Consider the following 27,446-nt stretch of genomic DNA (forward strand, 5'->3'; position numbering starts at 1 on the left):
TTGGACTTAACTGCACATACAAGTGCCGTTTCCAACACGTCTGTTTTGAGTGAAGTGGTGGAACGTAAATGTACTGTCTATATACATAGGTTTAGATCAGGGAGGCAAAAAAGCTGCTCTTGGAGGTCTATCACCTTGCAGATCTCAAAGATAAGTGGGGGTGGTGGGAGGTGGATCATGATATTACTGGTTAATATTATTTTGCCCCACTGATGCACGGTCACATAACCAAAACTTAGAAGTCAGGGACACTTCTTGAACATACTTGAACCCTGCAACACAACGTTAACACAACAATGCCATAAACATGTCACTGCAGATGTCATATACAGTCATGAGTTATCATGACACTTATGTTCAGTATTATACACCGATCAGGCATAACATTATGACCACCTCCTTGTTTTTACACTCCACTCAGACCAGCGCAACACACACTAACACACCACCACCACATCAGTGCTACTGCAGTGCTGAGAATGATCCACCACCCAAATAGTACCTGCTCTGTGAGGGTCCATGGGGGTCCTGACCACTGAAGAACAGGATAAAAGGGGGCTAAAAAAGTATGCAGAGAAACAGAAGGACCACAGTCTGTAACTGTAGAACTACAAAGTGCACCTATGTAGTAAGTGGAGCTGATAAAATGGACAACGAGACATAGAAACAAGGAGGTGGGCATAATGTTATGCCTGATCGGTGTATAACTCGTATTATCATTATTATTGGTAATCATTATCATATTGGTATCGTTAGCATATTATTGGTAATTGTCATAACACATAGAATGCAAGTGAACAAATGCTAATATCTGTGGCTGGCTTAGCACGCAGTATCATGCAATGCTCTGTCGGGTGGAGCATCTGAAGTTGAGACCCCAACCTTGATCTAGTTCAGCCTCTCTTTTAGCCCCTAACTCACCAATGAAGCACCTCTGGTTGGGGTTGAAACCAAATTTTGTTGGGCAGCAGAACTCCTGAAGCAGCACTGCTGTCTGATATACAGTACCAGTCAAATGTTTGGACACATTTGATTAAATGTATGTTTTTCATGATCTACAAGGCAATTTGATCTTGAAGGCTTATGCTTAAATGCCTGAGACATATGAACATCAAATTTTGTGACTATGTAGGAATTTGTTTCAAATGCCCCACTATCAAATATTTTTGAGCAGACAACAAGTACTCAGCACATGTGGATATCCAGGTGACTCCTTAGGAAGCTGCTTGAGAGAAAGCTAAGGGTGAGTGAAGCTGCATCAAGCTGCATATGTGACATCTAAAAGAAGTTTGTTTAACATGTTTTTGGTCACTGCAAAGCTCAAGTGTCAACAATGAATCTTTTCAGTCTAAAATGTATCTGTCTTTGGGAAATTAGTCTTGTACGTATTATTTCATAGTTTGGATGTCTTAATTTAATTATTCTAAAAAATGGACAACAGTAAAGATAAATATAAACCCGTCTGTGTGTGTCCAAAATTCTAAGTAGTACTGCACATTCATCCCATCTTGTGAATAACAAAAGAACATCAACTGGAATACACAGAAGCAAATAAAACAACTGCACTGACATTTTAAGACAAGATTTACTAAGGATATAAAACTGGAGATGCATCTCACCTGTTTAAGAGTCTTCACACTCTCATGAATAGGCCTGGGCAGCCCAACCAGCGTTTCTGTATCACTGCAAATGTCAGCAAAGAACCACTTAACAAACACTAGAATAACATCCCACCAGATTACAGCATACCACAGTACTAGAGCACATGATGATTTACATCATTATTGTCATATTGCCGCTGTCAGTGCCACTGAAGGCTGAGAGGTTAGACTCACTTTCCCAGAGTAAAGCCGATGAACTTGTTCCTGCTGGTCTCCAGAAAATGCTCAATGTCTTTCTCTCTGTGGGAGACAGAAAACAGCAGTGTTTAAAAAATACATTTGTTATAACAGTAATGTGAAACTATGAGCAGCACTACTTTTCAGATTATAAGTAAAGATGCGCTGGCTTTAGGCACACTGTTTACTTCCATCATGATGTTTTAATACAGCAGTAATCATAAACAGTTATCAAAATTATTCAAATTTGAAACATATGATTATCATTGGGTTTTATACAGAGATGGATTATCAGTATTGATGTGTATGTGGCTGATATCAGTAGAAAATCCTGAATTGCACGTTAGAGGAGAAAAAAAGAATACATTTTGTTACTGTGCCTTTAAGACTGATAAATGAGCTCTGCTCTGATTGGCTGCCCTAAATCGTGCCTCACTCAAAAAACAGTCTGAAACACTCCTTATAACTTCACTGTTAATGGGAGGGGCTAAACTGCTGTAGGCTGAACAGTGGATTTATGTAAATGTGTTTCATATATTCAAAACTGGCTGTTTTTGCAGCTTAGTTTCCATATAAGATCTGTTCAGACTGGGGAGTGAATGTTGTACTTTGATTGAAACTTGTTTTGTTTCAATCAAACTCTTTTATTTCAAGAAGGTGAGGAAAATTTGGTTCAATTAAAAAGAGCTCAATAAAAAGAAACATTTTATGGCCGTATCATGCAATACTTAAGGATTCAATATCGCTAATGATCAAGAAAAAGTGGTATCCTGCCATCTTTAGTTTTATATTATACTATATCATTAAAACCAGTAACCATCACATGCTTACTTATTAGAAAACTTCACAACTGCCACAATATAAAGTGGTTCTTGTAATTAGAGGAGATCTTGCCTGTATCACAGCCTGCAGATGCAGCAGACTGCAGGTGTTCACTTACTATACGTGTACCTTTATGACTAAGCATAAAGTCATGTGCATGTAAAAAAAAGCATGTGCAGGTGTCCCCGGGGGTCCATCCTCATACTCAATGTGTTTACAGAAAAGGTCTCACCACTGTGCTAAGCACTTAAAGCCTCATCAGTCACGCTGCAGTACCCCTCGCTCACTCTCTCTCTCTCTGTTTCTGTATTCAGCAGTAGAGCGCAACGCTGTGCTACGTTTCATGAGTAAACACACATTTGTAAAGTCGCAGTGGCTGCGGTAAATAATGCATGAGCTTAGAGATAACGAGGAGTATTTGATAAAGCCTGCGACTGCGCTCACAGCCATGTCTGCCCCAGATCCCTCTCTTTATGTCTCTCTTTTTCTCCCTTTCTCTCTCGCTCCCAGCCCACACAGTCATGCATTATTCATGTCCCAGGTGCATACTTCAGTAAAGTTGCTTGTTTTCCAGAGCTGTGGCAGGGCTGGACATATTTGACGGGTTAAAACCTTTATTCATTGGGCAGAGTTTGTGAAATCTGTCTCTGCTTCGCAGACTGAATGTACAGCAAAATGACAATAAAGCCTGTAGACACCTGTTCATCCAGCGTTTCTTCTGAAATCAAGGGTAGTGAAAGGGAGTTTGTTCCTACTTTGCTGCTGCTAGTCTTGTGAGGAGGCTTTGCTCTCGATGTTGGAGCATTTGCAACATTTATGATGATTTAATTGCATTCAGCCACAAGAGTATTAGTGAGGTCAGGTACTGATGTTGGAGTGATACAGTACTAATCATCCAACTTGGTACTTGTCGGAGCTCAATCACCCCAGAGAATGTCATTTCACTGCGCCACAGCCTAATGCTGAAGGGTTTAGACTCCTCTAGCAGACACTTGGCGTCAGGTATAGTGACTTTAGGCTCTAGACTGTCCCATTCTTTTAACAAAGCTTTTCTATGGAGATTATACAGCTATGCCTGCACACAGAACATCTGTGTCAACAAAGAGTGAACCTTGAAGTATCTTAATTTGCTGATTAGAAGGAGCATCTGGATGGACTCATGTAAAAGCTGCTCCCAAGCATTACAAGCCCATCTCATAATGTATATCCAGTTCAATTCCATAGACCTCTAATAAATATGGTTTTACATGTGCTATTCATAACATGCTGAAAAGCTGAAGCTGATTAGCTCTTAGAGCTCTAGAGTTAATATTATCCTTTTGCTTATTTGCTTATATTACATAATTATTTCTGTTATTACATAATTACATAATTAGTTGCATAGATATGTAAAAAATTACATTTATATTTGATGCACATTTGCTACATTGCAACAAGTTTGCACTTTTTTATTTTTTGAATTTGAAATTTTGAATGAATTTGAATGAATAATAGTATGTAGTATGTAATAAGCCTGGGATTTTAAGGGTTTTTTGAGCTTAATATGGTAAAGGAAAAAAACTGTTGTTCCCAGTCTTATATATGTGATTTCGCCTTTCAGTGTTTCGCCCTTCAGGGATTGAGGGCACTCCATTATGAGTACTGAAATTAATTTACATTACTACCTTGGCAACTGTAGTCACTACAGCAATGCAAAATGCTTTCTTTGCTTCTTGTTAGCAAGTTTAAAAAGGGAGTGAATGGAAAATTGCGGGACACTGGATTTTGAATTAGCTTTAATATAAAATTTCAAATGCAGTCTATCTAAATTTCCTTCTGCCTGATGAAAGGGCCAGATATATAGAGAAACAAAATCTGATTAGACTCCCTCAGTGTCCCTTTTCTGTCCCATAATCAGAGTGGAAAAATGACCCCAAAGAGTGGCCAGCCGTCACTTATTTTGACTTGTACCACTACCTGACCGAATTCGAGGCAGATGAAGCTACTCAATACTGTCATCTATTTAGCTAACATTAGCTAATGTTGTGATGTAATTGCTCAAGTCTGTAGCCTACTATTGCATGATAATGTACTACTATTAACAATATCCTGCTTGTTCTGTATCAATCTGAATCAAATTCAATATTGTCATTGAAGAGCTAAACGCTCAAGTATAGCTGTACTATTACATATTGTTAGCACTACTATTACCGTTACCTTCATTGTTATCTAGCTAGCGAGCTAACCTGGAGCAAGCTACGTAACTAGGATCTAAACAGCTTATCTAACTAGCTAAACTAATGAATGGGATACCATTTTTAAACAACTAATTCTCAGATAGAGAATTAATTAACTTTTCAACCTGCCTCACACAAAATGTCTGCTGCATACACAGATGTGGATACTATCAGGATCCCATAAAGTCCCTGTCTTTTGATAGTTTAAGCTAACTATGACATGTTTTGGGCTTTTAGAGACCTAATTACATCTAATATTCAAGAACTCTGGCTTTCATCTTGTGATGGGTAGATCACAAACATGAACCTACTATACAATACTGTAATAGCTATAAATGTAATAGCTATAATATAATAGAAGAAAAACATGAAAATGAACGGACAGGGGCTTTAATAAGTTATCTATCTGCACCGACAGAAAGTGCCTAGATGTGGGAACTATGCCAGAGTGGCAGAAAAGGTAAACTCGCTCTGACCCTGGAGCTAGCTATGGGAAAAGCTCCCTTGAGTCACTGTGACCACGGCCTGGAGGCAAAAATCAGGAAAGGTAACAGCGGTAATTACTCCAATGCCATTTAGCGGTGCCAGGATCGATACAGCTTCAAATAACAAGGCTTTTATTACATAAAAACCTTCCGTCTGAAGGACATGCAGTGACTTTGGTGTTTAGGAAGGAAAGAGGTAAAAATTAGCAATATCTAATTTAGCCTTAGCTGTCAGCTAATCTAAGTTTTAGTAAGTTACACATCGCAACTTTTATTTGAGCAAAGCAAAGATTCGTGTACTTGTTTTAGAGTGGAATTTGTATTTTTCTATTATTATTTCTATTTTTTCAAAACCTGCAGTAGCTGTGCACGAAATTAATAATGAAGCTTTTAAACTTCTAAAAAATCATAATCCTAATAATAACATTTTATCAACCAATGTATCTCCACCCTCTCACCCTATGCACCCCCTCTCTGGTTTTAGGTTGTTTAAGCACTGCATTTACTGTGTGTAGTCCATAAGACTGAAGGCTTTTTGCAAAAAAAAAGGCTTGTTATTTAAAACTTCATGGGTATAGCTAATAATGAGAAGTACTCTACTATGATGCAACTTGTGAACAACTCTTCAGTTGTTAATTAATTATTGAACAAGTTAAAAACATTAATTAAAGCAACTTTATATCTGTACCAGTAGAAATAATTATTGTACTGTAGATGTAAAGAGGTGCACAGTATTTTCTGTATGGTCTTTATAGTAGCTGTGATAAAGGAGGCTGTTTGCCTGTCTGTCTTACCTGACTTTAGGGGCCCAAGGTAGCCCTTTAGGGAAGGACACTCGGTCAGTGGGGGGCCGCAGAGGGGGCGGAGGGGGCGGGGGCTGGATAATGACATCACGGTCCAGAGGGTCCACCTCGCCCTCAATGCCGCTATCCACGTCCTCACTGTCATCTTCCTCATCCCGCGCGTCATCGTTCTTAAACGGGTCGCGCTCATTATAGGTGTCCAGGCTGTCCTGCTTGACCAGAGGCTGCGAGAGATTAAGAAACTGTTTTAAACACTCCTCACACAGATTTACACCAACAGCCTGTTACACCCTGATGCTGAATCTCTCCAGACCACAGACCACAGCAGTCATTCTGGACGCTCAAGCTACGTAAACATGACAAATGAACCAACAGAATTTTTTTGAACCTTTCAGTTTTTTAAGTTAAATTAACAGATGTTACCTAAAAAGGAATATTCCAGAGTTTTGCTATCTCTATCTGCAACATCTCTAGCATGTGATCGATTACTACAAACATTTATTTTGACATGTTAATCTGTGCATAGAAAAAAACAGAAAACCTGATGACTTAAAGTGAAGGACACTTATAATAGAAGTTGCTGACATCTATAACATTTTTGTAGAATTCTTCAGTCTCACATCAAATTCATTATTTTAGAGACAAGTTGTCCAAAAGTAAGACTGTTTGTGCTAACATGTCACCAGTGGAATTTTCACAGGCTCCGCTTGATACCAGCAAACCTTAGAGTAGAGGTCTCAAACGCAAATTACCCGGTCGACACTAGACAAGTGGTCTTCTCCAAGGGGAAAAGTTGAAAAAAATGCAGGGAAAAAATGTCCCATCATTTTTTTCAAGTATGAATTATGACTACACAACATGTACACTCACTTAAGTGCCTCATAGTCAATGTTTATTAGCAATTCTTCTGCCTCTACAAGCAACAGCTACTACTACTACTACTACTACTACTAATAATAATAATAATAATAATAGTAGTAGTGTTCAATTTATATTTAACAGTAGAATTATATAGGTCTCTTATTGTGAAAGCATTGGTCTTTCTGCTGAACACAAGTAAATTTACTTGAAGTTGACAAAGTGGTTAATTCTGACATGGTGTATCTGCCACTTTGTCCTAAATGAATTCACGAAAGCAGATATTGTTACAATAAAAGCTAAATGTATAATAGCTAATCATAACCACACCCACTCAGGAAGGTATCCGCTGGAATGGTTCCTCTTGTATGCAGTGCTCTATCAGTCTAAGCTGATTTTACATTCATTTAGCTTATTTTTGAAAAACAGCTACAGTGTCTATTGGGTAAAGTAATTCTACCCATTAGATGTAAATTTTTACCCACAGAAAAAAAGATTTGTGGCCAGATTTAAGGATAAATTGGTAATATGTGACGTGACGAGCTGTGTTGCTGACCAGATTAGCTCTTGGAGTGGTAGTTTGAGATCCCTGCCTGTTCGAAAGTTGGACAAAGCTTAATAAAAAATAGCTTGGATAAGACATTCTCTCAGGTCTGTCTCATCCCAGGGCCTTAGAGTGTAGCGACTAGCTTCAAATTTGTGTTACATACATACATATTTCAAACATTCATTCAAGGAATTCAGCAACTGCCCATCGCATCTGCTCTGAGTAAGTTTTCTGTCCTTTTCTAAGCAAAGGGAAATGTGTTGAAATGATACAAGCATACATGTAGTAGTATTTTAAAGCTGAGAGAGATTAGCATCAGGGTGATCATCAGGCCCTCTCCCAGCTACAGAGCCTTGTTCTTCTCTTTATCAGGCATTCCTCTCACATCAAGGTCCAGAAATCCATCTCATATAAGACATTTATTATCTCTGCCTGAATCTCCCCACCTTCAGGCTACATTTCATGGACTTACCGTCCACTGGCCATCCATCCATTGGGAACAATAGAAAAACCCTGCCTGTGGTCTAGACATAATGCCACACGGTTCTTTTGTGCATTCCAGTTGTGCAGATTGCCAGGCACAAACAAGTTCTTCACATCTCTAGTGCTGTTCAAATGCATGAATGGCAAAGTCCAGAGCAAGCATCAGGCATGGGTTGCATTAGTGGATCGGGTGTTTGGTGTCTTTTTTTCCCACAGGTGTGATGTATGGGTGTAGGTGTGGTGGCCTGGTGGTCGCAGTGCAGAGGTGGAAAGTATCAAATTATAACTACTCCTGTTACTTTAACATGTTTTTCCCAGCAAAAGAACTTTTATAATTAGATCATACTACTTACACATTTATTATTATTTCAAATAAAGTATTTTTTCTTATTTAACAACCAACGTAAGATTAAAATACTGATTGTAAAGCAGTTAGAACAAACCACTGGTAAAATTTCAAACATCTGATACACCTATCCATACTTCACCTACAATTGTGATCTTTTATGGCAACTTTTGTCAGGGTGGACAAGCGTTACAGAACACTGGCAAAAATCCTATTCAACGTAACAGTCTCTGTTTAGAGTTTCCTCAGAATGTTGAGGTTCCAGTGTAAAGGGCTGAGCTACCGAGTAGGACTATGTTGTTGTGGTTAAACAAATTGACAATGATGAATCTGCCACCATGCAATCCTTAGCTTGTTTAATAACAAATAACTACAAATAATTACACCCGCTCCATCAGCAAGCGCGTTTACATGCACTTAATAATTCGATCATAATCGGATTTCTGCAGTTATCCGATTATTCAAATGGTCATGTAAACACCATACTCCGATCTAGAAATCAGATTTAAAAATCCGATAAAGAGAGCTGGATTTTAGCTCAGTAATCAGATTTGTCAGGGCATGTAAACTCTTACTCTGATTTCTTTCAGATTTCTCAGTCTGTGCATGTGCGTAAGAGACTGCTATACCGGAAATAAGCAAGCAGCGCTGCCACGAGATGGCAGCAAAACACTTTTGGAGCGACGCTGAAACCAACTACATGCTTGAAGAATGAAGGATCTAAATACTCTTTATTTTCTAGATGATGTACGTTCATATTTTCAGGTAAAGTGGCGCAATGTTTTTTTTTTTCAAAAAAGCCTGGTTGCAAAGCAGAAATCCGATTACTGTCTGACTCATGTAGACCAGGAGTTTCACATTATCTGATTACTCAAGTGCATGTAAATGCGTTGATCAGCTTCCTGACAAAATCTGATTTTCTGCAGTTATCGGATTATTAATTGCATGTATACACAGTCATTGTGACCTTTCACATGCATAAAAAACAAACCATCTGAAATTAACACCATTCTAAATTTGTGTACCGCAGTTTCTCTTTAGGCTGAATGCTATGTTTGCTATTCCTTCTACAAAGCTTGACCAACCTAGCAACAGCTGCTAGGAAAGATCGCATATGTGGGCAGAGCATAGATACGTCAAATCTGAAAGCCAATCAAAGCCAGATGATTTTTAAAAAAGCCCCTTTATTAATCTGTACTAGCAGAACATGTTTTAATCAGTCACAGCTCTTAAACGTTTCTGCTTTAGTAGTAGGTTTTGCTTTTTATTTATTAAAGTGAGTTCTAAGGACAATTTTTTTCAGCTTGTGTTGACTGTAGACAAAAAAACTGGACTTAACAAATAAGTGGACTTGTTCTCAATCATGTTATCAACATAATTGCATAAGTGGTCTTTCAAAAAAACATATTATTAATTTTCTTTTGTATGTATTTAAGTGAATTATCACTGCATAGCAGCTCTCCTACGTAAGTAGGACTTTTCAGTACTCTTTCCAGCCCTGGTGTAGTGCTGTGACTATGAGCGGAGGTGAATCAGCCGTGACCGTGTGCCATCTATGAGAGAAGCCATTCTGCCAGCTAGTGAGAGAGAGAGAGAGAGCGTGTGTGTGTGTGTACATGTGGAATTAAGGCCTAAAACAAAGTGCAGATGAACATACATGAAAGTGAGGGAAGGAAAAAGAGGAGAGAGCAGAAAGAGAGAGAGAAAGAGAAAGAAAAAAGACAGAAAGAAGGAGTGTGTGCGTAAGAGAGAGAGACAGAGATACAAAGAGAGAGAGAAAGAGAGACGGTGAGGAAGAGACAGCGAGAAAGAGAGACAGACAAAGAAAAATAGAGAGAGTGAGAGTGAGAGACATAAGTGTTAAAAGAGAAAAGGAGAGTGAAAAAGATTAAAGAATGAAAAAAGAAAAGGAGTAAGAAAGAGAAAGAAAAAAGAAGGAAAGAGAGAAAGTGTGCACGTGTGTGTGTGTTAGAGACAGTGAGTGAGAGAGAGAAAAAGAGAGAGAGAAAGAGAGAGACAGAGAGAGAGAGAGAGAGAGACTGAGAGAGAGAGAGAGAGAGAGACTGGGAGGGAGAGAGAGTCCAAGAGAAAGGGATAGAGAGACATCTAATGTTTGGTGCTTTTACTACATACTACAGCCATTATGACCACAGCCAGCCTTGTTTCTAAGACCTCCCACCAACATAAGGCTTTAAAGAAAACTTAAGAGAGCGAACTGCAGAGAAGGAGGAGAGAGGAGAGAGGAGTGCAACAGCCCAAGACAAAAAGAATGCACACAGAGGGGTTCTGGGTAAAGACCTGCTTCTTGGCAAAGGGACTGTCTCCTTCCAAGCTATCAACAAAGGCACTCTGTAGGGACACAAGGAAGAGAGGGGGATGAGCCATAAAGGAAAGACAGAGAGCCAAAGAGAGAGAGAGACAGAGAGAGGGAGAGACAGTGAGAGAAAGAGAGAGGGAGACAGAGAGAAAGGGATGCTGTGTCCCAACCATACACTAATCACCATGCTATATTGTCGTTGTCATATCCGTAACTCCATTTATTTTGTTTTTATTTTGCTTTATTTACTGATCTTACATTCAAATACTATATCTTGTTATCTAGCTGGCTGTCAAGCATCCACTATACTTTCAAAAAAGCTCCTCCCTTTTTTTGATCGCACTGTGGAACAGTGAGGTACATCAGCATCATATGCTTAAAAACATGTTGGTTTTTTGAAATATACTCGACTTGTCACTGGTGAATATACTACATATGACATACTCAAAAATGTAGGGTTAGTGTTTAGTAGACAATTGGAACACAGCAATGGAGAGGGTGAGTAACAAGAGAGAGGTAGCAGGGTTGAAGGTTAGAGAAGACGAGATCTCTCTAACAGGAATAAAAGGTCCACTCATGTCCGCTGTGTAAGAGGGAGGCAGGTCAGTCAGTGCATTGCTACATCTCATTCACATTCTGCCTCTGCTACTCCAACGCTACTGCAATGTTTTAGTGACAAGTAAATTAGTGCTGCAGTGTGAAAACAAAGCAGCCGTGTTGCTCCTGGTGTGTGAGCATATGGAGTGGATTGTGTGAGCTGTGTAGGCTGAGTGAGCATACTGGTAGCTAACATACAGCACATTAGACGATTTGTAAATATATGCTGCCATCAAACTCTTGGGGCCACCTTGCTTCTTTTGAAATTTGAATTTTATTATTATACCTTTGAATCATTTCACTAATTAATACCTGCAAAGGTTATGTTAATGTAAAACAGCTGCTTGCTATTTTAACACTCAGCTTCATGTTCATCAAAAAGCTTTCCCGCTATGAAGTTGAGCCTGAGGAATAAACTGGCCAATGAGATCAGCCAACGAGAATGAGACATCGGCAGGATTTGAATTTCGATCTACAGACGATGTGGTGCACCTTCAGAAGGATGAGCCACTGTGGAGGCCAAAACAAATCACCCCATGGTTAACGATATGACCGCAATACAGGCCGCACTGGTAAATTCAGATACACAATCAGGATTAAAATAACAAAACATGTCTAATGTGTCCAAACATAATAGCATGTGAATAACATTGTAATACAGAAAACCTATTAAAAATCAGAAAAGTAATATTTAATTCACAGAAATCAAACCACAAAGAATTCTGGATAGTCCCTGCCCACAGTACTACAATATTTAATATGTGCAATTTTTAAGAGTTTCTGCTGTTTATTTGAGAATCTTTTAGAATTGTGATCATGGAAAACTAACGCTTATATTTAAAACCACCACACACCAGATGCACTGTATCACATATTACTGCCAGAACAGGACCACAAAAATTAAGGATAGGTGATGTGTGGTCTAAAATTTACACTGACAAAGAAACCAATTTAAAATCTCCAAAATAAACAGAGAAATGCTAACGGTCCTCAGCCTAGTATCCATAAGGAGGAAAAAAAGTGTTTGTGAATAGTTAGATAGCTAATACCAAATGAAATAAATTCATTAAGTTATGTAATAGTTCTTTACAAGTAGAGTATAAAATGAGCTTAAGTTTAATGTTTATCAGCATTTTATGATAACAATGCTTCATCCTATCTGTTACATGATGCTAGGCAATGCCCAGTTTACAACAGTTCACAGTCAACAAGTGACAAATATTTTAAATTTTAAAATTTAAAATATTAATTCAATAAACTCATGTGTATTAAAAAGGTGTCCCCGAACTTTTGACAGGCAGCGTAAATGGGCTGTTTTTCTGTTTCTTTGTTATTTGTCACACAAATGCTGTTGTTTATTGTGTGAGTGTGTGCGTGTGTGTGTGCGTGGGTGTGTCATACCCTGCGGCTCCTGCGTCCTCTCTTCTGTTGCTGTTGCTGCTCAATGAGCTCCATGGCGGAGGCTGGAGGTGAAGCGGCCCTCATGTTTCTGACCACCTTTATACTGTCCTCTGGGAGTGGGGGCAGCTTCAGCTTCTCTCTGCCCCGAACCTTCATCTCCTGCAGCTCCTCAAAGCCACCAAGAGTGAACTAAAGCACACACGCAGGCAAACACATAAGTCAATGGACAAAGCTGAGCACATATCAGCAGCTTCACTTTCCCACAGAGTCATCATCATTCAGCATCATCTGTGGTGGTTTGTCTGATAGGGGTGCAAAAATGCATCACAGTGCATCGATCTGAGTATAATATATAACTACATATAACTAGCAAACTATAGTAATATTCAATAAAGTATGCACACATTTTTGGCCATTTTTGGAAATTTTTGGATTGTTAGCCATCTATATAAACAAAAGGGGAAAAGTGGAAAATTGTGTAGGTATTCCTCTACTAGTTCAATTAAAAAAAAACCAAATTAATCAAAACAAAATTTGAGATTGCATTGAATTGCATTGAATCACAATCTAAAGCATTCTGAGGTCAGAGGTTAACACCCCTATGAGTGTGGTGTTGGATGGAGGCTGACCAGCACAGTTTTCCACAGCAGCAGCAGCACTTTCTTCATGGGGAAATGGGGGGCGCTCATGCTGCAGAACTTGGTTACCATGGTGAAGAGCAGAAGAGCAAAGGGTTCACCGTTGTAGAGTGGTGAGCCTGCGGGGGGGGGGAGAGGAAGGTTAATCACAGTGGACAAGTGGACAGATTCAACAGCCAACCACTCCAAGTATCTCTCTCACACACACACACACATACACACACACACACACACACATACACACACACATACACACACACACACACACACACACACATACACACACACACACACACACACTCACCCAGTTCGGTTTTGAAGGCCTCTCGTGCCGTCTGCCACTCCGGCCTGTCATCTTCCATTTCCACACGGATCGTCTCCACCATCAGATACATGATGCTCAGCAGAACCCTGAACAACACATGCCTTCACTGCTCTGGAGTTTCATATACATACTGTACCGTGCAAAAGATTTAAGCACCAGCTTCCAAGATCTCTACTACCTTTTTCGAGAAACAAGAAATTCTTGTCACTTTTTTTAATGGCATTAATGTTTATAATATGGGTCATTCTACGGAATTGGTTCTATTCTTATCTGTTCTTTTTAAATTACTGCAATCGACAGTGTGACAGAGTGTAACATTAAAAATGTGGCAGATAAAGATTAGCCTGAAAAATGCTTGAGAATTCCTTTAATATGACCTGCTTAAAGCCTGACACATTAATTTGGTCATAATTATTACATTTCTTTGATGATATAAATGTTTAATTAAAAACACACACAGGAACTCATCTGGGACATGTGAGAATTGGTCAGGATGCTCACGGCCCACAATAAAGCATTTAGTGTTTTTTTACATATTGCAAGCTTTAGCAATATCACATCTAAAAGACCAAATAATGTGATAATGAATAACTAGCAACTTTTAGTGCATTTCTTAGTGCACACTGAGAAATGAAACAGGGTTTAGTGCACTGTTCATGTTCCCAGATGTAGTAAAACCACTGAAAAATTAAGTGTGGACGTTTGTACTCAGTGGTCTCACTGAGTCAAATGGGAAGAGCCATCAGAGGAAGCAGAATTAAATTAAGAGCAAAACGTCTAGGGTGATCATCTTTTATTTTAACATTAGCAGTTATTTTTACTGAAGATATTCAGGCACGACTCACTAAAGTGAGCCAAGATAGATTTTTGTTAGTTTAAGAATGCAAATTTGGTTTTAATGCATTAAATTATCAAGAAACACATGTGAAAAGTGGTCACCACCCCTCCAAGTAGGGATCTACTTTTCTGCAAAGTTTAGTTCTGACCATCTGCACCACCCAACCCTCAAATAACACTACTGTACCTGATCCAGCCAATCAAGAACTTCTGAAGAAGTTAATTAGCCACAGCAGGTGTGGCAGAATGTGGTTGGAACTACACTTCACAGGACGGTAGATCTCCAGGACCAGGGTGGGTGACCACTGCCTTAAGAGGTCACCCAAGAACTTTTCAGTTGCAGTGGAACATGAGGATGTTTGTCATTTAGATTTAGTGCTTTTTGAGAAGATGCTACTAGATAGCACTAGATAATGAAGTCCATGGTGTATAACGTACGAACATAATGTAGTGCATAGTGCATGAACTGAGACACTGGGCAAGTCTCATCAAAATGCAGCCTGTGTTTTAGCAGCCTAATCAACATGGCAAACAACACTGGGTCTCTAATTATGTCCCATTTACCTACAGGGATTTCCTACTGAGTGCACAATCAATCAGCAAAATGCCACCGAAGTGAGAAGCAGAAGAAAAGGACAGTGCTCAGCACTCATGTACTGGCAGGTGAGGCTGGATTTAGCAATAATCTCCCAGTTTAGACCCTGCATAGTCCCTCTACTACACCCACAGCACTGAGGCTTACAGAGAGGTGAAAAGTGAACTGAGGGTTGGATGAGACGGTGAGCGTGTGTGTGTCAGCTGTAGCTGCAGACTGTGAGCAAGGTTACATCATGAGGGAAAACAGTTCCAGAGGGCGTCTCACCTGAGTTCTGTGCTGTCTGCGAGGGATATGGCAGGTTTCCTGACAGCACTGCTACACGCCTGGTTATTACTAGACCAGAATGACACACAAGAAACACAGCCACCGGTAAATTCATACTGCATCTGAATATTTCACTGTGCATCTTACAACACATGTAGAAGATGTTACAATTAAAGCAGGGAAAACTAAAGCAGTAGTTAGTTCAGCAACAATGAGCTTTACACAACTTTCTCCTGACCTCAAATGTAGTCAATCAGCCAAATGTGTTTGGTGTCTAGAGTTTGTTTCTTTATTTAGCTCTCAAGGTACAAGACTAATATAAATAACAACCCTGATAGCAAGCACATCAGTCCATTGACTTGATGAAGTCAGCATCCCACTGTCTGTATGCCTCTGCTGGTCCACCACCCAGATTCCTGTCCTGCATACAACACTTAACTACTTTCGAATTTCCTCAGACAGAAATGCAGATATCTTTTATACTGAAAAATAAAATTCAGCTAGTATTCATATAAAATGATTTTCTTGAAAATGTTGCTGACACTGTACTAGATTGATTACCGCTGTCTCGTCCGTATTATGAAATGCTTAGAGGATGCAGCTCGGCATTCTCATAAAGCCAATAAGAGAAGGCATGTACCATCCTCACAAGCTCGTTCAGGTGAAGACGGACTTTCAACAATCAACAAATAGACAAACTCCTCTGACACAGTAAAACATCTCTTAGCTAGCTAGCTTATTTCAAAAGTGTGGCTTTTCTAGGCTTTTCATATTTCTATCTCAAAATATGAGCACATATGCCTACAAATTACATTTTTCTCAATAATGTTAAACAGCACTTTATATGAGTTCTTGAGTTTTTTAACATAAGGAAGAATCCTCATAGCAGGAAATTTATAGAAGATCTTCAAAAGAAAAAATATTCTTAAAAGAAGAGACACTAAGAACTGAATGTGTGTGTTATTTACTTAATTGACTACTAATAAAAAATAATAAAGTAAATAAAGGATAAAGAAAGTAAGATAAATAAATTACAAGTAAATTGTGTGTGGAAAATGAGGGGTGACCAAGCAACATTGTGTCTAAACCTATGCTCAACTGCTGGTGGATTAATCGGGAAAACGATGAGAAAAAGCCAGCGCGCTGCTTGTGGCAGTCAACAGTGGCAGTCAACCAATTTTGTCGTCAGTTGGCCAGCAGTGGCCTGTTTCCTTCTTACTTTCTGTGAAGTAATGAAAGAATGGAGGCTTATAGTCATCATTTAGCATTGCGTCAAGCTGTAAAGTAAAACCAAATACACTTGCTTATGTACAGCATACCGTTATCTATAAAAATGAAAAAGTTGTATGGCTAAAAAACAGTAGTATCAGCCAACTTGAAGCCTGAATTTCGTCTTTCTTTTTATCCATTTTTGCAGATAACAGTATCATACTGTGTCTATTACCATATAATCAGGAGACAGTTAGCAGCATTAGCCTCGTAACTCCAGCGCAAAACTTCAGACACCAAACACATCTTGGCCAGTAACCCAATAATGAAATGTACTGAGATGAACTGTATAACGCACAACATGACATGTGAACTGTAGTGACATTTTCATCTTTAGAAAACAAACTAGCAAGAAGCGACAAAAAGGCCAGCAGTATTCAATTTAAAGCACTCCAGCATCCCTCTGAATTCCAGCTCCAGCACGCCTGATTCCACTTGATCACTCATTACTGAAGCTCTGATTAGCCGCTTCAGGTGGGCAGTGAATTCAGCAGTGCACATAATATCTAGAGGACTGACAAAAAGCAAAAGTAAGTGTACATCATGTCCTTTACTGTGCTGTCCTCTAGGTGGACATCCATCTTGGCATGTTTTTATAATCTGAGTCTTTGTAGGTTTTTCATCTACCCAAAACTAACCCAATCCAAACCCAAACAACAAGCTTCACACAGCCCCAACATCAGATGGTGCAGTAACAGCTGATGGCTGAAAGAGCCAAAGCAATTTGAAAAAGCTTGAAAGCAGAGCACGCTAGCATAGAGGCTAGCTTGTTTTTTGAAGTGGAGATCACAGGCCGCCCGCACTCCAAGCCACTTAGCCACAGTGTGGAGAAAAAAAGAGGGAAGGGAGAAGTGGAGGAAAAGGCGGGTGTCTCTTCTGCACAGTGGCTAATGGTTTCTTAGGCTAAGATGGCAACAGGTGCAGTGCTTCATCTGCATTCCCTTTTCATTCCAACTAAATTGAGTATGTTATACGATGGCATACAAAAAGGGCTTCAAAGCTTTCAGTAGGTGTGGGACAAATAATCAATGTAGCAATATATTGCAGAAGTCCCCCTTCAGTGTGAGACTTGAGTGATGCTAGCACCAAGAATTACAGTTTTCATTAAATGTACAGGTGCTATAAAAAGAAGGGGAATTCCAGTGATTTCTGTTTAATTCAGTGGCTGAGACAAAGTCATTCAGAGTAGTCTGATGTGAAATTTGCAGAGAAATATACAGACTCAGATTTCTTTAGCCATTTATATACTATTCAAAACCACCAGTGAATCTTGTCTTCTGAGTTTTTATGTAACATTGGTGATGGTAAAATAATGATTAAAAAAAAAAAGCTGAAAAAAAAGTTTTATTTGGCAACTATTTTGCCACCCTTTCCGTCCACCATGAATGGATGGAAATAAATTGATTAAAATACGTTTTAGACCAAAGCTTGTATCACAAAACTACTTTAAAACAATGTCACAGACACATGCGTGGTCAGAGTGGCAAGGCCCTGGCTAAAATCTGAATGGCCACCCAAGATGGCAGCCCCAACATTTTTGCCACGTCATTACCTCGCTGTGGGGCGGGTATTTGGGCCTTAAAAAGGAAAGGTGATCAGCAGAACAGGGCAGAGGGCTGGATAAACCCTGGACAGATCACCAGTCCATCACAGTGCAGACACACAGACATATATTCATTCACACACACACGCACCAATCACACCCATGGGCAATGTAGCATATCCAATTGGCCTGATTGCATGTTTTTGGACTGTGTGAGGAAACCAGAGTACCCAGAGGAAACCAAGAGTACCCAGAGGAAACCCACGCAGACACAGGGACAACATGCAAACTCCACACAGACAGGACCCTGGTCGCCCGGCCAGGGAACCGAACCCAGGCCCTTCTTGCTGTGAGGTGACAGCGCTACCCACAGTGCCACCATATGACCCAGTAACCTTATAGCATTTAAAAACGATATTATCCCAAACACTGTAAAGAGCAGCTGGCATCTTCAAATTTTATTAAAAAAAGTAAGTAAAAAATGAAAAATGGAAGTCACGAGGTTTAATTATAACAGCGACAACAACGCAGTGTTGAGCTCATTTCAAGGCAATACTGAGGAGTGTTGGGAAGGGCTTGCTGTACCAGGCTATATTCCTCAGCACTCAGCAGGCTTTTGGAAGGCCAGAGCAGAGCTGTCTCATTAGAGCAGCTCTGAAGAGAATGCCACAAATCCAGTGCCAGCAGTCAGGCCATGACAGAGCTGTTTCCAGCCTGCTCCCTCAGGAGACAGAGGGAGAGAGTAAAAATAGAATTCACTCCTCTCCACAGAGCTGTGAGGGGGGCTGGAGGGTCTAAGGCCGCTGCCCTCACACTCAGCACTGCTGTCGTGTTCTAGAGTGAAACACTTAACCTCAAGTTGCTCTGAAGCAGTAAGCTGCCCCTCATCCCTATTTGAATCCGGGTAGGCTTGAAAAAGAGAATCAAGGGCTTGATGGCCTGTTCCTAAATACACACACTCTCACTCTTCAATAGTTTGGGGACAGCGTTGTTGATTTGCAATAATTTAATATATAAAGGATTAAGCAGGTTTATTTTGAGTTAACAATATTACATGTAAATACTTGACAGTACTTGTCAGTGCTACCTTTAGAATAATGTCAAAGATCCTTGGTGTAATGTCATCACTCATCAGCAGGGATGGACAAAGTGCAAAACTTCTCTACTTAAGTAAACTCTTGATAAAGTTTTACTTGAGTTAGTACAAGTATTCTATCTACACTATGTGTCCAAAAGTTTGTAGACACCTGTTCATCTAATATTTCTTCTGAAATTAAGGATATTAATAGACAGTTTTTTCACCCTTTGCTGCAGTAACAGCCTCTACTCTTCTGGGAAGGCTTTGCATTTAATGTTGGAACAATGCTGTGAGGATTTGATTGTATTCAGCCACAACAGCATTAGTAAGACCAGGTACTGATGTTGGATGACTATTTCTGGATCACAAACTTCAACTCAATCCCAAAGGTACTAAATGGGGCTCCATCACTCCAGAGAACACAGTTCTACTGCTTTAGAGCCTAGTGATGGGAGCCTTATAACCCTCTAGCTGACACTTGGCTCTGGGTCCGATGTCCATAGGCTCAGGCTGACTGTTCCAAAGCATCCCATTCTATTGGCAATGCTTTTCTTTGGAGATTACACAAGCTGTGTGTCCAAAATTCAGCACTTGTGTTAGCAGTGGGAGCACCCTAAAGAAACTACACTCATAATAAGGAGGGATTTAGAAACTTTAGGACATGTAGTGTAGTACTGGCTAGTGTATGGACATAAGTATCAAAAGTAAAAGACTAATTTATTTTGTATTTGTAGTGGCTTTTTGCTGTGTCTGGTGTGTGGATGGGAGTTTTAATGCACTTGAAATTACTACAAATCAACTTAGGTGTGAAATGAAACCAAAAATATTACATTTACATATCAAATAAATAAACAAAGGTATTGCTATCCCATCTTGCTCCTCCCCCTGCAGTCCGTCTAGCAGATATAAGACTTTAAGACTTACTTGGTGTGTGTGTGTGGGGGGGGGGCTACCTATAAAGTACGTATATGACAAAAAAAAATCCTCTTATATTTACATAATGAATGTATACAAATGAACGCTTTATTTAAACTATAGATGAACAAGTTCTATTATGGAGAGCTGTGTGAGTGTAAGCATGAAAAACTACGTTGTCTGTGTCTGCAGTCACACAGGACTTCTTAATAGCACTTCTTCATCAGGATGAAAATCAACAATAGCTGAAAGTACTTTTTCCTTTTGATACTTAAGTACATTCACAAGCAAGCAAATACTTCTGCACCTTCGCTGAAGTAGAAATATGGATGAAATACTTGTACGCTTACTCAAGTAACATTTTACCAAAAGTATTTCTACTTTCACTACTTTTAAGTCCTAACATACTGTTCTTTGTCCACCCTCGCACATCAGCACTTAACCCTTTCAGGATGTTTGAGACCAAAAGATTTTCAGCACATGCTTTTAACAATAGTTTGGGAAAGAAATCTGTCAAAATCATTTAATAACTTCATTCTAAGGAAAAAACTTTGATGAACATTAAGCTGGGTTTTGCTGAACATACAAATGTTTAAAAAAAAAAATCTTACTGTATAGAAATCTTTTTAACACTACATATCTCAAAAAGTGCCTCTCTCCTCTTTTTCTCTTTGCCTCTCTCAGTACAGAGCCTGGCTCCATCATCGAGTCTCTGAACAGAAAATGGCTTTAATCAGTTAGTTGGGCCCTGAAGGACAACGTGGGTTTAAGGCTCTGAAGTTAGTGATTAGCACAGGGATCAAAGAGGACAGAGAGAGAGAATAAGAAAGGAGAGAAAGAAAGAAATAAGAGGACAGTGACATGATAGTTAAAAATGTATCATTTGTGACATTTAACATGCATGCACATACACGTGTACGCTGAATAACTCTAAAAAATACACACTCACTCGATCTCCATGCTGAGGAGTTCCAGAAGAGCAGTGAAGATGCCCATGTCGTAGAGCAGGAAGACATTGTGTCGAGACCAGTGGAGAACATCTGCTTCTGTGTCACACTCATCAAATACACCTTTATATACACAAACACACAAATCAGTATAACTGAAGCAGTCCAGCCTGATAATGCAGGAAGTTTGTTTCATAAAAGTAGGGGTGCTGTGGGGGCTGCAGCACCCCCAGATTTTAGGATCATTTAACTGCAACTAGTTGTGGGTACTAGTTCTATTGCTTTTATACAACAGTTAAATAAATAAAGTAAGCAACTGATAAATTGGGCCATGAACGTGGCATTTAATATTTCCATTTAAAATTCAAACAATTTAAGCCATATAGAAATTGAAACAACATTTAGATCAATGCTGTTTTTCTGCGCCTGAGGAAATAATGCTAGAAAGTAACATTTTGCACAATAAAAAATATTTCAGTTTTTTTGTTGAAAATGGTTCTAATTAAAAAGAAGGGACATTCCAGAATAATAAGCTACTGTTAACCTACAAAAATAGGTTTACATAAGCATCTAAAATGCTTTTATTTGAAAATATATATGTACACCATGAAACATGCCGAAACCTGCCGAAATGTTAATTATAAAGTGACCTAAATTCTTTGTCTTACTGCCCACTACTAACTGCAATTGCTAAAAATGATAACAGAAAAATAATAAAAGAACAGAACTTTTAAATATTATGATCATAACCAAGAACCATGTGTGCTGGGATGGACTTGGTATTTTGTTATATTTTTAGCCATGCACTTCTAAAAGTTAACGCTGTGGAAGTGAATTACTTTACTCGCTGCCTCAGCTGTTGGCGTGTCACTTGTGCATGTTGCTATGGCCATTTCACTAAAACACAAGCAGGAGCTTTAGGCTAGTTTTGTGCCCTGAAGTGGCCTATTATTGTTTTAGAAAGTTTCACCTACCACTTTTTTCAACCATTGTAATAATTTCCCACTAGATGTGCACATGCAGCTTGATTATGGGCCTGACACAAGCATTTCCTCACCTCACAATAACAATCTGACTGGTCAGCGCTCAGCTTATTTGCAAAAAAGTTTGCCCAGCAAGACAGAGCAGAGACAGCAGGGTGAGCACCAGCTGTGTTGCTGTGTCAGTTATATGTACAGCTGTATCTTGTCAACTTTCTCCAAACAATGAAAATGAAAAGAAAAAAAAATAGCATGATGTCATGGTTTTGTTACATATATTCTGCTAAAAATTTCACCACCCCTAACTTACAACACCTTCCTGCATTGCTGGTTTGTTCTGTTCACACAGGTGGTGTTCAAAATATTGGAAACAACACATGGAATACATGATATTAGTATTAGTATTTAATATTAGTAATGGTATTTCAGAAACACCTATAGTTTTATACTTTACTTTTACTTTATACTTATACTTTTGGTAGGTTTACAATTTCTGACTGTAGCCCAACTGTTGATGTGCAGTTCATCAGCTCCTCTCTACCCCATCCATCAGGGGGAAAGGACCACCCCAGAGCAGGTATAATTTGGGTGGTGGCTCATTCTCAGCACTGCAGTGACACTGTCAAGGTGGTGGTACGTCAGTGAGTGTTGCGCTGGTATGAATGGTTTAGACACAGCAGCGCTGCTGGTGTTTTAAACACTGTGTCCACTTACTATCCACTGCATTATTAGACATACCCTGTTGGTCCACCTCGTAGATGTAAAGTTAGAGACTGTACCTCATATTTTTTTCATTCCTTGTGTGTTTGCTGTCTTCTAGGCCTTCATCAGACATCAGTTTCTGACCACAGAGCCACTCTTAGCTGGATGTTTTTGTGGAGGACCAGTCTCAGCTTAACAGTGACACCGATGTGTTTAAAAACACCAGCAACACCGCTGTGTGTAATACACTCATACCAGCACTACCCACACCACCGTGCTGGTGTCACTGCTGTACTGGTTCACCAGCCAAATCATATCTAGTCAGTAGTGGTCCTGCAGTGGTTCCTTTCCAATGATAGATAGGGTTGAAGGGGGCTGATAAATTGTGCAGCAACAGATGAGCTTCAGCCATTATTTTCACCTACGAGTTGCACCCCTGTAATTGTTTTTTTATAATGAAATGGCCAAAGTGTGAGTATTTCATGTGATTCTACAGGGAGATTCACTCGAAAGAGGCCCCGAATATTCTGTAATGACTCTCACTAGGACAAATCAATCTGAACGAAACAATGTGCAATGTGTTCCTCAGTGTATGGAGCTTTGAACAAGCCAGGATGCCCCTGCGTCGGAACGACGAGGTAGGCGCCGGACAGCCATCATGACGTTTAACCTCTTTAATGCTTGCCGATACGTTCAGGAACATGGGACACCATGTCGAAATGTGTCTGGCAGAAAACTGAGATCACTTCCAGCATTGCATGTAATGCAATCGATTACACAAATGTCAAGGTATTTAGCACATTTTTTTGGTTCAGATTGCTTCATCCTGACGGGAGTTATAGCAGAATATTCGGGGCCTCTTTCAAGTGAGTCTCTCTGTATTATTCTCTACACCCCCTGTAGTCTAATACAGGACAGAATGGAGGTCTTATATATAACTGTATTTATTTATTTTTTCTCTGAAATGTGATCTTGCTATGGAGAGGAATTTATGCCAAATTGAAAAGCAATTACTACAGTGGAAAAAGGTGAAATGCAATTCGCACAACATTACTTTTCCATAGTGACATGTAGAATATGTGCCAAAATGAAAAGCAAAACTTCTGTTTTCATGTTACTTGTCCTCTTTACTGAAAAAAAAGAAATGTTGAATTTGTGTCAGAAATAAATGTAATCCACCTTGAAACGTATTCAATACAGCTATAATGCTTTCCACCCTGCATTTAAACAACTTTAAATCATTGTAATAAATGTTTTACTTTTCATTTTGGCACATTTTCCACGTCACCATTTAAACACAATCTTGTGTTCATTGCAATACACTTTTTACTGTTGTGGTTGTATTTCAATGAAGTGTATATACCTGAAGTACAAAAGAGCAGGTAAATGAACGTTACAACATTGTAATAGAGATTTTACTTTTCATTTTGGCACGTATTTCACATGACACTATAGAAAAGTAATAGCATGTACACACTGTATGTCACAGTTCTCACTGTTATGTGTATTTCAATAAGGTGTATGTGTACAAAGTGGAGGAAAGCAATATAGCTATATTTTGATTACATTTCAAGGTGGATTGTATTCATTTCCGACAGCAATTCAGCATTTTAATTTTCATACAAATCCTCATCTATTATCATCCAAAGAAAAGTTATGCAACTGTGAAAAAGTTGTAACCCAGGTTTTGCTTTTTATTTCGTCACATATTCCGCATGACACCATGGAAAAGTAATGTCATCTGTGCATTTCATTTCTTGCTTCTCCACTATAGTGACTCCATTTCAATTTGGCACAAATTACACTCCATACCTTTCTAAAATCTTCATTAAATTAGCATAAATGTTTTAGGCCTACGATTTCTTCCTGTATTGCTTAGAAACACTGCAACTTAACAAGCTTAGCTGCCTAGAGTGCTGTATCCTGTAAGGACATACGACTGGACAGATGTTGTCCTGCTAAATACTTCCATTTAGCCATATTACAAAAGGTTTATCTGGCTGGTGACACTGTACTACACATTCAATTCAAATGTGTAGATAATTTCCACATGAATAAAATATACCACACCAACACAAATTTATCTCTAAGTTTACTTACTTTTGCCAATATTTGTGTTGATGTGGTATATTTTATTAATGTGGAAATTATATACACATTTAAATCATACAGAGCCCCGCTGGTGACATCCTGTATACATAAAAAATAATGTGTGGCCATGACTTAGTAAGGCATGGGAATGAGATGATTAAGAACGACTTAGTAAAGCGTGGGAACGAGATCCTAATGCATGGCCACGACTTAGTAAGCCGTGATCTCATTCCCACGCCTTACTAAGTCATGGTCACGACTTAATCATCTCATTCCCACGCCTTACTAAGTCATGGTCACGACTTAATCATCTCATTCCCACACCTTACTAAGTCGTGGCCACGCATTATTTTTATTTATACAGGATGTCACCAGCGGGGCTCCGTAGAATCACATAAATTCAATGTGTCATTTCTTCAGTTTACTGCAGGTGTGAATGTACTGTGTGCATTAGTTTCCTATCCATAATACAGGCCAGCTAAATCATTTCTGATAATAACACAAAGCACTAGCTGAAATATTGGATGTCTGGACACTCGACACAGGAAAACAGAAAAGGGCAGCAGTTGATTTGAAGTGTTTGTTAGCATGGACAGAACACTGCAGCTGTTTTGCTTTGCTTCAGTTTAACAATAGACATTATTTGACCAGTTAAACTGCTTGTTAGCACTTAAAAGTACATTTTCAATGACAAAACATTCACGGGGTCTATGGAACGCTTCAGAGCCCTAGAATTAATAAATGAGTTTTCTTGCTATAGTGTTGTGTGTAAGGTTCAGTACCCTGAGCCAGGTAGAGGATAGCACGAGCCACTTTGAGTCTCTTTTCTCTGTCGGTGACCTCCAGAGCATCCAGCAGCCTCATGACATATGCCCTCTGGTCATCCACACTGAGCTCCACCCATCTCCTGCCCTTCACTGACAAACAAACACACATGGACAGAGAGAGACATGAACATCTGTAAACATACACTTTCAAACACCCCCAATTTCACTCTCATTTTCTCTCTTCCTCTCTCTTTCATTCACACGTGACAAAGATTAGCGAGAGGGATTAGCATTCAAGAAGACATTCATGAATAAGGCAGGTGTACATGCTTGTCACGCACATACTCACACGCTCACACAAGCACATGTACGTGAACACGCACACGTTCATACTGTACCAGTCAAACATTTGGACACAACTGATCGAATGAATGTTTTTCATGATCTAATACTTTAATTTAAAGACTAGTGTTGTAGTCAAGACCATTTTGAGGCGAGTCTGAATCAAGACTAAGACCTGGAGTGGTGAGACTGACACAAGGCCGAGGCCTGATTGAGATTTTTTCAGAATATAAAAAGCAGAAAAGAGAAAAAGTGAAATTTGTTTGTGGTTTATTATAAATACATTATCATTGATTATCCTATATTATACTTATTAATAAATAACAATATAATTAATGTTTAAATTCATAAAGTATAATGTTAAAGAGTATACCACCTGAAAATATTATTATTATTATTATTATTATTATTATTATATTATCAAGGAAATGATGGTGAAGTTATTTTCAGTATCTTCTTCTCTAAAACTTATTCAGAATCACCACCAACTAAAGTCAACTGAATATGAAAAGAACAACAGTAGTAATAACAATATTCTCATCTGCCCTCAGAGGATGTTTACATTTTAGAAACTAATAAACATCAATAAACAAATTATACCCAGTTAAGCCATCAAAGAAAGATCAACTGGCAGTGAACACATTTTATTTAAACATGCTGAGAAAAAAACTACTTTATTCTGTTTGAAGGTTCTGTTGATAATCAATAATCAAAGAGAAAAAAAAAACTAATTTGCTCAGGCGGAGGCTCAGCACTCGGCTGGTTTCAAGAACAGACCAAGTCCAAAAGATGTCGAGACTGAGACAAGACTGACCGAGAAAAGACTGAGACAAGACTGAGACCGTGACAAGACTGAGACAGCCTCGAGACAAAACCAAGACCAAGACAAGACTGAGACAGCCTCGAGACCGAGAAAAGACTGATGTCATTGTTATTCTAAAATGTGGAAAAAAGGAAAAACAAAAAAACACTTCCAGGAGTGCGCATGTCCAACCTTTTTTTCCTGATACTGAAATCTTGAGTATTGACTAACAGAGGTACACTTGTAGCACTTACACTGTGCTGAATTTCACTATTCAAAATAAAACCGTTCTAATTCTAGCTTAATATTGTATATTTTAGGTCACCCTCAGACCAAGCGGCAGGTTTCAGACATCAGACAAAACAGCCTCAGGTCTCAGCAAAAACAGTGTCATGTATCAGCTCTAGTACAATTTCACATCAGGACAAACATCCTTAGACAAAAAGGCATCAGGCTAAGCTAAGCGACACAACAGACATCTCACTCTCGGGAAGTAAAGTTTGCGTGACTTTCACTGTTCCGTTCTTAATTATAAGATTAATTACAGTTTGTCGCCAAATTAATAATCACAATATACGACAGCCACAGCTTTCACTGACCTGTGTGATTATTATGTTATTATCTACACCACAAAA

At 39.1% G+C, this 27,446-nt stretch overlaps 1 protein-coding gene across 2 annotated transcripts in view; it reads right to left on the bottom strand.

Annotated features, from left to right (window-relative positions):
* strip2 (striatin interacting protein 2) overlaps positions 1-27,446 on the bottom strand; it is a 59,903-nt gene that overhangs the window by 17,865 nt on the left and 14,592 nt on the right. Inside the window, exons 4-13 of one of the 2 annotated variants that reach the window (XM_036577453.1) lie at positions 25,683-25,817; positions 21,130-21,250; positions 15,376-15,444; positions 13,656-13,762; positions 13,343-13,470; positions 12,714-12,902; positions 10,697-10,747; positions 6,156-6,388; positions 1,836-1,901; positions 1,620-1,683 (exon numbers count right to left, since the gene is read on the bottom strand). In XM_036577453.1, the coding sequence (XP_036433346.1) occupies positions 1,620-1,683; positions 1,836-1,901; positions 6,156-6,388; positions 10,697-10,747; positions 12,714-12,902; positions 13,343-13,470; positions 13,656-13,762; positions 15,376-15,444; positions 21,130-21,250; positions 25,683-25,817 (1,163 nt within the window). The remainder of the gene's footprint in view (positions 1-1,619; positions 1,684-1,835; positions 1,902-6,155; positions 6,389-10,696; positions 10,748-12,713; positions 12,903-13,342; positions 13,471-13,655; positions 13,763-15,375; positions 15,445-21,129; positions 21,251-25,682; positions 25,818-27,446) is intronic. The other variant, XM_036577454.1, reaches the window with a different exon arrangement.

Source organism: Colossoma macropomum, unplaced genomic scaffold (genome assembly GCF_904425465.1).
Source record: "Colossoma macropomum unplaced genomic scaffold, Colossoma_macropomum, whole genome shotgun sequence".
NCBI lineage: Eukaryota > Metazoa > Chordata > Actinopteri > Characiformes > Serrasalmidae > Colossoma > Colossoma macropomum.